Raw genomic sequence first — 12,120 nt, forward strand, 5'->3', positions numbered from 1 at the left:
CATTAACCTAGTATCCCACCATTCAAGATGTTGAAGCAGGAAATTTGGGTATTTAAGGACACCCTTGGATATAGAGCAAGATACTGTCTAAAAAAATAAAGAAAAATATCTTATAATAATAAGAAATGGTAATATTCTTCAACCCTACAGTATGTGAGCAAGGATAGACTATCAGCTTATAATGTTTTATATTGAATATTTCCTAATGGTCTGTGTGGTAGTTTGAAAAAGAATGGTCCCCAAAGGGAGTAGCACTCTTAGGTATGGACTTGTTGGAGGAAGTGTGTCACTGTAGAGGCAGGCTTTGAGGTCTCTTTTTCTTAAGCTTCCCTCAGTGTAACATAACAGGCAGTCAACTTCCTGTTGCCTGCAAAATATAGGATTCAACTCCTCAGGCACCACATCGGCCTGCATGCAGCCATGCTCGCTGTCATAATGATAATGGACTGAACCTCTGAAACTGTAAACCAGGCCTCTCAATGAAATGTTTTCCTTGTAAAAATTGCCATGGTCATGGTGTCCGCTCACAGCAATAGAAGAAACCCTAACTCGAGAGTCTGCATTATTTAAGAGATAATAGTCTGTTAATAATCCTAAAGGTAAATTTCAGTTGGAAAGGAAAAAAAAAGGGGAGAAAACATCTTTCCTAAGAGTATATTGTACAATGAAAAACATACATTATATCCCAAAGACAGAACCTAGAATCTTGGTATTTAAGTCATCTGCATTCTCAAATCTGTTAGATGTCGTCTGTTTTTCACAGGAGTAATGCCTGTTGTGGTTATGCCTTCATAGAGACTTTTGTAAAAGATGGACAGCATAGGTAAAATTAGTTAAAGAATAAATGTCACATTGATTTATACGTCAGGAACATTCCAACTGGCTGAAGGAAGAATTTACATGGCAATGTGTTTGTGGATGGTGCAATGATGAAGTAGACCAGAGAAGTTTTCATCTGACGACACCTATAATAGTTTTTATTCAATTATTAATTTCTTTCTTTAAATAAAAAGGGACACATGAATAAGAAAATATAGATTTAAGCTTCATTGCCATCTAGCCACAAAATGGGTCATGAATAAAATTGTGCTTCATTTATAAAGGCTGTATGTAGAAATTTATTTATTTACTTATAGGGAAAGCTTTCTAAAATAGGGCAACTTCTCATTTCATAGGATGGGTAAAATATGGTTCTATTTTAAAGAGAATTCAAGTTTCTATTAACTTCTTAATTAGATGTTATATCCTGAAATATAATTTCATGAACAAATATTGCTCATAGCCACCTCATAAGACACCCCACTCCTGGTAATGATTTATGTTGTGGTAATGGGTTAGCTCTTCATATTTCTTTCTCAGTATTTGTAAAGGATTGCAGCTGTGTTAGGCTTATTTTAAACTACTTTGAATGAAAGCAATCTAGCAACTTTCTTAACACTAACACATATGTTTATAACTGCACTTTAATCTACATCAATTCTTCCTAATGACAGACCACTTTACTTTGTGTTTATTTAGATAAAATGTTCTAAATACATTTCACTACCCCAGGCTAGTGGGCTGACAAAATGAGAAAGTAGCCTTAGTTTGTAATACTTTAAAGAGAGGAAGATACCAAAAGCCTTGCAGGGAGAAACATATCCCTAAAGATTATTACCATGGTGTCTACCAGAGTGAGAAGTAGGTGGCATAATATTCAGAGATATAAATTCTCTGAGGCAGAACATAGAATTTTACTACCTAGATCTAATAAGATATATTGTGCTATCAGCAAAGGCCAGGGAGCTCTATGTGATTAAAATAAAAAAAAGGATCTGAGTATCTGCCTTTAACTACCATTTAATGATAATGATTTTTGTCTTTAACATTTATATTGGGAGTCTAGAGAGGCAAGCTGCAGGCTATCTAATAATAATATGAATAATAATAACTAGCAATTGAATTGCCCTTTTCTTCCTCCTAGTTCTTAGCAGCCTATGTTTATTCACACAGAAAGTCCTCCTCCTTCATCTCAGTTTATATGGTAATGGAAATATTAGCTTAAAAATTCCTGTTATGTACCACAGGTTGATGAAGGCAGTTTAGCATTAGATTTACATTAGAAGAGATGAGTCAGCAAGGGAATATTGTGCATCCATCTTTTTTATATGCTATCTCATTTACTTGTTCTGCCAACCCTTTAAAGAACATATTGTCACTCTTTTACTTATCTTTACAATGAAAACTTAGCTCCTGGAAGCTTCCAGTAAATGAGGCTTCCCTCCAGTAGAGACCTAAAGTTGACTCATAACGATATGACTAGATGCCAACTGTCAAACATTCAGAATGATTTTTTGTTTGTCTTGTTTTTGTAGCACGGTATCAAATATAAAGGCATCCCAGCTTGTCATAGGCAGATAAAAGAATTTCAGTAGGTGGACATAAACCTTGATTTCCCTTAGATAAAAAACATGTACACTAGCCTTATTTCCTAGTCTACAAGATATAAAACTAACGCCAATCCATTTCAGAGTTATAGAATACATGAGCACTCTAGATGCTCCTCCACATACTTTGATACAATTTGCTCCATATTTTCATGTGTATTTATCCTCCTCATTTGATGGAAATTTCTTGATACTGAAGTACTCTTTTTGTATTTCCTTATTTGCCTCCAAGAAAACCTGTCAAGAAATTCACTGCAATGATAGAATTGAGCTGGAACATGAAAGGTCAATATGTAGTGAAAGATAGGTGAAAATGTAGTGTTGATTATGACTGTTACTAAATTATGTTATTTGTATAAGATACTAAAACAAGTATGGTGATGTTATGTGTTTTTATATTGTGAATAGATTTTGGCCTCCCAATATAAAATAGTGTATGTATTTTTGTATAGATACTACTATAGGCACCAGTATGTAAAAAGAGTTCTCCAATAGTCCTGAAAATTTTAAAATAAAGAGAAAAAATAGCTGTTTAGACTGGAAATGTTTTAAAAAATGAAATAATACATGGATAATCTTACATCCACAAAAGTAAAAAAATCAACAAAAGAATGATGAATCTTAAATATACAGTACCCAGGTATCATTTCTTGATTTTAAAAAAGTTATACTTTAATGTTATTGCCTAAACATTACAAAGGCATGTGTATTGGTTACTTGTCATGTCACTGTGACAACTGCCTGAGAAGAATCAACATTTATAGGGAAAGATTTATTATGACTCATGGTTTGAGGATACAGTCCATCATAGTAGAGAATATGTAATGGTGATTGCTGCTCTCAGCTCCTATGACAGGAATGTAAGACTGTTGGCTCACATCTGGGCAGATTAGAAAGCAAAGTAGAAGTGGCCTACAAACCTCAGGTTTACCCCTGAATTACCCACTACCTCCAGCTAGGTGCTACCTCCTAAAGATCCTATTACCTCCCAAAAAAGGTTTACATACTTAGAAAGCCATGTTCTGGTACATGAGCCTATGGAACATGTTACATTTAGACTAAAATAGCACACACAGAAGTATCTTATTTGCTAATATTTGAAAACAAAAATCACACACCACTACCATCACAACTAAGAAATGTTTATGTCCCTTCTCAATTTCAGGGGAGCTTATGGTCATGATGTAGGGAAACGTCCTTGGATTATAGGGGATGAGAGCATTGTAGGCCTTATGAAGGACATTGTGGGTAAGTACAATATACAGTGAAGAGAACTTATTGACTAACATTCTGAATTTTTAAGTTAATCCATAAAAGTAAAAAGAAAATATACCTTTAATATTAATAGTCAAGATTTTGTATGAGGAATATAATATTAACATACAGAATATAAAAATAAATGTGTTATTTTCAGCTCTTTCAATTATCTGTTTACTTAATTCTTTAGTTTGCAGTATTAGGATGGGCCCCAGTTCCTCACTCAAAATACTGTGTTATCAACAAGTTATACCCAGGTCTCCTAGGTATCAGCTTGTTTTTTAACACAGTCTTCATCTGAAGCAGGCTATCTCAGAACTCTTGCCTTGGTCTCTTGTGTGCTGGGATTATAGGCATGTCCAGCTTCTTATATGTTTTGAAACCCCTATTTATCATATTCTATAAGGAAAGCAACATTTTATTAATTTATAATCAAATAATTAAAAACTGTATGAATACTATATAATACTACTACATGATAAACATTGCTTTTCATTATTTAGTATAAATCACTGAAATGATCATTTCAATTTAGTCCTTGGTGATCTATTTAAATTAAGACTGAGCCAAGGAAGACACGTGGTGATTCTGAGTTTATGGTCAACAAAGTTGCATAGTACGATTCCATACTAAATTTGACTAAGTAAAAAAAACGAATGAACTAAGTGTGAGTGTGTGTGTGTATGTGTGTGTGCGTGTGTGTATGTGTGTGTGTGTGTGTGTGTGTGTGTGTGTGTTTTAGAATAAGAATGATCCCCATGAGCTCACATATTTGAATGTTTGGTGCCAAGCTGGTGAACTGTTTAGGAAGGGGTGGACTTGTTGAAGTAGATTTGGTCTTATTGGAGAAAGTGTGTCACTGTGGGGTGAGCCTTGAGGTTTCAAAAGGGCATGCCAGGCCTCATCTCTCTCTGGCTACCCCTTGCTGGTCAGGATGTAAGGTTTCATCTACTGCTCCAGTACCATACTTGCCTTTGCTACTATGATCCCTACCACAGTGTGAATGGACTCATACTCTGAAACTGTAAGCAAGCCCCAATTCAAGGCTTGTTTTTATACGTTGCCTTGGTCATGGTGTTTCATCACAGCAAAAGAACAGTGACTAAGACTCTCTCTCTACTTCTCTCTGTCTTTCTATCTCTTTCTGTCTGTCTGTCTGTCTGTCTGTCTCTCTCTCTCTCTCTCTCTCTCTCTCTCTCTCTCTCTCTGTGTGTGTGTGTGTGTGTGTGTGTGTGTGTGTGTATGAGTAGATGTGACCAAAGAGGCTAGAAAGAGGCCTTTGAATCCTCTAGAGCTGGAATTTCAGGCAGTTGTGAGCCATCAACCATGAGCACTGGGATTGCATCTTAGGTATTTCCTTAAATGTCCTTAAATATGGAGCCGTCCATTCACCCCTGAACCTTTAACTGTAATATGCTATTTTGTGGCATAATGAGTTTCTGCAATAAAATTTGGTATTCTATCGGTAAAATTCATGACCTTCTAGATAGTAAATTAACTTTTTATTTCATTGGCTTGAATATTTGGCATTGACGAAAATCTTACATGAAATTTAGAGTTATGCTAAACTTTTCCTATTTTGTATGCTATATGAAAAATATTTGAAGCACTTCAGGAAATTTACAGTTTTCAAATGGATTTGAAAACCTCACTCCCCTATCAGAAAGTATAAAACTATCTTTGTTTTTGTCTTGTTTGATTCTGGGCAAGTAACTAGATTTTTTAATCAACACGGATGACAGGTGGAACTAGAGTGAAGAAAAAAGACTCAAATGCAGAAAAGACTTTGGCAAACCATTAAAATGTAAGATTTAGAATATCTACTCAAAACCAATTTGTGATCCTTTTCTAAAAATCCCAAACTTAAGTGAGGAGGAAAGGAAAACAAAAAAGAGTCCCTGGTTCTGTTGTGGCTGCAAAACAGAAATTAACACGCACATGACCACTGAAACACAAGGAAGCCCAGTATTTGTCACTGTGACTCGTGCTACCACAGGAATTAAGTTTTTAGTTGACCCAGTACCAGGCATATGCATGGGAGTACATTTTACCTGTATTATCATTCAGAAATTATTTAAGGATTTGGAAAAAAATATATCAACTCTAAATGATGTCCATGCTATTTGGAGAATCTGTTAGCAGAAAGACAATTGCTAATTGCTTTGTATAAAGGAATAAAATACAAATAAATACACAATAAGTCAAATTTTTCTACTAATAGAAAAACAAGTAACAATCCATTCGTCACACTGGTAATTATCTCTCAAATCTTTGGGAATTAACTCATTTGGTCAAATAGGGGAATATGTATGAAGATAGGAATAAAGGGGGGGTCTATTGAAAGACTGTATACACTATATGCAAGTGATGAGCTCCTCTTGCTCCTGTGTGTGGCCTCCAGGCTCCTCCTGTGTTAAGCTGCCAGGGAAGTCTGGAGGTTTGGAAAGCAGGGAGAACCAAGCCCAGAGAGAGGAATGGCATGGTGTGCATGTCAGTCAGCCCATGCTGCCATAACAAAGTGTTCAAGACACCTGTTGTTTCTTTTTTTCCAACCTCTGATACCAACGGCCTTGATCTAAATGCCACCAGGCTCTCTTCCTGGATTGTACAAGTCAATTTCTAAGAGGAAAAAAAGTCCAAATTTAAAGTAACAAAAATTGTAAAAAACTTCAAAATATTGTGTCTTCTATACATATTTTACTACATTGTTCTCCTCTCTCTCTCTTTTTCTCTCTCTCTCTCCCTGTCTCTGTCTCTGTCTCTGTCTCTGTCTCTCTCTCTCTCTCTCTCTCTCTCTGTCTCTCTCTGTGTGTGTCTCTCACTCTCTCTGGGGTGTGTGTGTGTGTGTGTGTGTGCAAACGTGTATGCATCTGAGTGTGTACATATCCTCAGATGGAACCACGGTCTTGCATGCAGTATACAAGTACTCTATCATTGTGCCATGCTCCCAGTTGATTTGCAATTTTTTAAAATTAATTTTTATTTAAATTAAAAATAATCTTATTTTACATACTAATCCCAGTTCCCTCTCCCTCCCATCCTCCCATTTTTCCCATCCCCCCATTGTCCCCCCATCTACTCCTCAGGGAGGGTGTATACTCCCATGGGGGATCATCAAATCTGTCACATCATTGGGGGCAAGACCTAGGCTTTCCACCGAATATCTAAGCTGAGAGTATATCTCCATAGGGATTGGACCCCGAAAGCCCATTAGTACACTAAGATAAATACTGGTTCCACTGACAGAGGCAGCATAGACTTCCCAAACCCTCCAACTGACACCCACATTCAGGGAGCCTGATTTGCTCTTATACTAGTTCCCCAGATGTCAGTCTGGGGTCTGTGAGCTGCAACTTGCTCACAGCATAGTCTTGACCCCTTTGCTCATCACTCCTCCCTCACTATAATTGGAGTCCAGGAGTTTAGCTCAGTGCTTAACTATGAATCTATGCTTCTGCTTCCATCAGCTATGGGATGAAGACTCTATGATGGCATTTAAGGTAGTCATTAATCTCATTATACAAGAAGGGCATTTAAGGTAGCTTGCTTAGATTATTAGTTGGGGCCATGCTTCCGGATTCCTGGAGATTTATTTATCTAGTGCCAGGTTTCTGGTTAAGCACATAATGAATCCCTTTATTAAGATATCACTTTCCTTGCTCTCCTTCTCTGGTCTTCCCCCATCTTGACCTTCCTGATCCCTTATGTTCTCCTCCATCCTCCCCTTCTCTCCTCCTCCTTTTCCTCCCTCCCTCCCCTCCTCATACTACCAATTTACTCAGGATATCTTGTCCCTTTCCCTTTCTCTTGGTTCCATGTATATCTCTCTTAGAATTCTTCTTGCTACCTAGTGTGTCTGTGGTTGTGGATTGTAAGCTGGTTATCCTTTGCTCTACGTTTAATATCCAGTTATGAGTGAGTGCATTCCATGATTGTCTTTCTGTGTCTGAGTTACCTCACTCAGGATGGTTTCTTCTAGTTCCAACACTTTGCCTTTGAAGTTCAAGATGTCATTGGTTATTTTTGTTTTTGTTTTTTTTTAACTACTGTGTAGTACTCCATGTGAAAATGTACTGCATTTTCTTCATTCATTCTTAGGTTGAGGGGCATCTAGGTTGCTTCCAGGTTCTGGCAATTATGAATAATGCTGCTATGAGCATAGTTGACCAGATTTCCTTGTGGTGTGAATGTGCATCCTTTGGATATATGGGTAAGAGTGGAATTGTTGGATTTGAGGTAGACTGCTGCCCATTTTCTGGAGAAACTGCCATACTGATTTCCAAAGTGACTGTAAAAGATTGCATTCCCGCCAGCAATGGAGAAGCATTCCCCTTTCTCCACATCCTCATCAGAATAAACTATTATTGGAGTTTTTTATTTTAGTCATTCCAGCGGGTCCAGAGTTCTTTTGATTTGCATTTCCCTGATGGCTAAAGATGTTGAGCAATTTCTTAAGTATCTTTCAGCCATTTTAGATTCCTCTATTGAGAATTCTCTGTTTAGTACTTTACCCCACTTTTTAATGTAATTATTTGGTGTTTTCATGGCTAGCTTCTTGAGTTCTTTGTGTATTTTGGATATCAGACCTCTGTCTGATGTGGGGTTGGTGAAGATATTTTCCTATTCTGTGGGCTGCCGTTTAGTCTTGTTGACTATGTCTTTTGCCTTACAGAAGCTTCAGGAGTTTCCATTTATTAATTGTAAATCTCAGGGTCTATGCTACTGGTGTTATATTCAGGAAGTGGTCTCTCATGCCAATTTGTTCAAGGGTACCTCCCACATTTTTTTCTAAGAGGTTCAATGTGACTGAGTTTATGTTGAGGTCTTTGATCCATTTGGACATAAGTTTTGTGCATGGTAATAGATATGGATCTATCTAACTGCAGTCTTCTACATGCCAGCATGCAGTTATGCCAGCACCATTTGTTGAAGATGCTATCTGTTTTGCATTATAAAGCTTTAGCTTCTTTGACAAAAATCATGTGTCATTGATATGTGAGTTAATATCAGCATCTTCAATTTGATTTCATTGGTCTACCAGTGTGTTTTTCTGCCAATACCAAGCTGTTTTCATTACTATAACTCTATAGTACAACTTGAAGTCAGGGATGCTGATGCCTTCTGAAGTATCTTTATTGTACAAGGTTGTTTCAGATATCCTGGGTATTTTGTTTTTCCATATAAAACTGAGTATTGTCCCTTCTAGGTCTGTGAAGAATTGTGCTGGGATTTTGATAGGGATTGCATTGAATCTGCAGATTGCTTTTGGTAAGATTGCCATTTTTACTATGTTGATACTACCCATCCAAGAGCATGAGAGATCTTTCTATTTTCTGGTATCTTCTTTAATTTCATTCTTTAATGACTCAAAGTATTTTTGCATCAATGCTCATGATGGAGATTGGTCTGTAGTTCCCTATCTTAGCTGTATCTTTGTGTGTTTTGGCTACCAAGGCAGTTGTAGCCTCGTAAAAAGAGTTTGGTAATGATCCTTTTACTTCTATTGCGTGGAACAATTTGAGGAGTATTGATATTAGCTCTTCTTTGGAATTTCTGGTAGAATTATGAACTGAAACCATCTGGCCCTGGGTTTTTTTCGGTTGGGAGAATTTTGATGACAGCTTCTATTTCATTAGGAGTTATTGGTCTATTTAAATTACTTATCTGTTCTTGATTTAATTTTGGTAAGGGATATCTATCCAGAAAATTGTCCATTTCCTTTAAACTTTCGAATTTTGTGGAGTATAAGTTTTCAAAGTATGACATGATGATTCTCAGTCTTTTCTCAGTGTCTATTGTAATGTCTCCCTTTTCTTTTCTGATTTTGTTAATTAACATATTCTCATTCTGCCTTTTGGTTTGTTTTAATAAAGATTTGTCTGTCTTGTTGATTTTCTCACAGAACCAACTCTTTGTTTCATTGATTCTTTGTATTTTTCTTTATTTGTACTTTATTGATTTCAGCCCTCAATTTGATTATTTTCTAGTGTTTATATCTCAAGGGTGAGTTTGCTTCTTTTTGTTTTAGAGCTTTTAGGTGTGTTGTTAATTCTCTAGTGTGACTATTCTACAGGTTTTTTTTATAAAGGCACTTAGTGCTATGGACTTTCCTCTTAGTACTACTTTCAAAGTTTTCCATAAGTTGGGTATGTTGTGCCTTCATTTTCATTGAATTCTATTCTTTAATTTCTTACTTGACCCAGGAGGGATGCAATTGAGCATTGTTCAATTTCCAGGCATTTGTAGGCTTTCTGAAATTTGTGTTGTTGTTCAATTCCAATTTTAAACCATGGTGACCAGATAAAATACAGGGTGTTACTCTACATTTTTTTTCCGTATGTGTTCAGGTTTGCTTTGTTGCTGAGTGTGTGGATGATTTTAGAGAAGGTTCCATGTGATTCTGAGAAGAAGGTATATTCTTTTGATATTCTTTTGTATTTGGATGGAATTTTCCATAGATGTTTGTTAAACCCAGATGAGTCGTAACATCTCCTCCTTTATTTCTTTGTTAAGTTTCTGTCAGGTAGTCCTGTCCAGTGGTGAGAGTGGGGTGTGGAAATCTCTAACTCTGTGTGGATTTTTATGCGTGATTTAAGTTTTAATAATGTTTCATTTACTAATGTCTGTGCCTTTGTATTTGAGACATAGATGTTCAGAATTGATATTTCATCACGATGGATTTTTCCTGTGAAGAATATGAAATGATCTTCTTCATCTGTTTTTATTAATTTTAGTTTGAAGTCTAATTTGTTAGATGTTAGGATAGCTACACCAGCTTGTTTCTTAGGTTCATTTGATTGGAAAATCATTTTCTAACACTTTACTTTGAGGTAACATCTGTCTTTGAAGTTGAGGCATGTTTTTTGTATACAGCAAAAGTATGTATTCTATCATTGTATCCTTTCTGATAGCCTGTGTCTTTTTATAGGTGAACATATATCATTGACATAAAAGGATATTATTGACCATTGAATATTGATATTTTTGGATTTGTTGGTAGTGGTGATAATGTGTCTGTGTTTAACTTTTTTTTTCTTTTTGGCTTTTGCCAATGTGGAATTATCTATTGCCTATGTTTTTGTGAATGCAGCTAACTTCCTTGAATTAAAGCTTTCCTTACAGTACTTTATATATGGCTGGGTTTGTGGATATGCATTGTTTAAATCTGGTTTTGTCATTAAATATTTGGTTTTCTCCATCTATAGTGATTGAAAACTTTGCTGGGTATAGTAGTCTGGGCTTCTATCTGTTGTCTCTTAGTGTTTGTGTAACATCTATCTAGGACCTTCTGGTTTTCAGAGTTTCCATTGAGAAGTCGCGTTCTAATTCAGATAGATGTGCCTGTATGTGTTATTTGGCCTTTTTCTTCTGTAGCTCTTAATATTCATTCTTTATTCTGTATGTTTGGTGTTTTGATGATTATGTGTCAAGGGATCTTTTTTGGGGGAGAGGGGTCCAGTCTATTTGCTGTTCCGTGAACTTCTTGTACTTTCATAGGCATGTACCTCTTTAGTTTGGCAACGTTTTCTTCTGTGATTTTGTTGAATATGCTGTCTGCTCCTTTGAGCCAAACTTCTTCCCTTCCTCTATACCTATTACTCTTCGGTTTGGTCTTTTCATGGATATTTTGTGTTAAGTATTCGTTGGACTTAACATTTTCTTTGGTCAATGAATATATTTCCTCTAGTGTATTTTCAACACCCGAGATTCTCTCTTTTATCTCTTGTATTCTGTTGGTTATGCTTGCATATGTAGTTCCTGATCATTAACCCTGATTTTCTATTTCCAGCATTCTCTCAGTTTGTGTTTTCTTTATTGCCTCTATTTCAGTTTTTAAGTCTTGAACTGTTTGAATTTTTCCTTCACCTGTTTGATTGCTTTTTCTTGGATTTCCATGTTCTTTTAATGAGATTTGTTGATTTCTTGCATTTGTTAGTTTGTCTTTCCTCATTTTTTTGCATTTTTTTGTTTGTGTTTTCTTCCATTTTTAAGGGAGTTTCTTATTTCCACTTTAAGGGCCTTTATCATCTTCATGAGGTTATTTTAAGGTCATTTTCTTGTGTTTCATCTGTGTTGGGATGTTCAGGTCCTCCTGGCTAATGAAAGTGTTCTTATACTGTTGTCCACCCATCTCTTCCGCCAGTGGGTGCAGATGTGGACTGTGATTCATGGGATCACTTTTCCTCCAGTGGTATAGGTGTGATCTGTTGCTCAGGTGGTTGCTCTTGCTTTTCCAGTGGTTGGGGGAGACTCTGCTGGGGGCAGATATAGTGCTGGATGGTTTGAGGCTTTCCCCAGGGCTCTAGGGCTGGATGGGTTGACATGCCCATGTCTGGCCTCCAACCTGGAAGCAAGGGGTGGGTAGCAGAAGGCCCAGTGCTCACCTCACCCAATGAGGGTAAGGCCAAGGTTCCTATGGAGGCCTTATTTGCAATTT

At 36.6% G+C, this 12,120-nt stretch overlaps 1 protein-coding gene across 1 annotated transcript in view; it reads left to right on the forward strand.

Annotated features, from left to right (window-relative positions):
* The window catches only part of Kynu (kynureninase), a 140,561-nt gene that overhangs the window by 33,526 nt on the left and 94,915 nt on the right, over positions 1-12,120 (forward strand). Inside the window, exon 4 of the mRNA XM_005069024.4 lies at positions 3,592-3,674. Coding sequence (XP_005069081.1) covers positions 3,592-3,674 — 83 coding nt within the window. The remainder of the gene's footprint in view (positions 1-3,591; positions 3,675-12,120) is intronic.

This window comes from Mesocricetus auratus, unplaced genomic scaffold (assembly GCF_017639785.1).
Source record: "Mesocricetus auratus isolate SY011 unplaced genomic scaffold, BCM_Maur_2.0 Super-Scaffold_100004, whole genome shotgun sequence".
NCBI classification, from domain to species: Eukaryota; Metazoa; Chordata; class Mammalia; order Rodentia; family Cricetidae; genus Mesocricetus; species Mesocricetus auratus.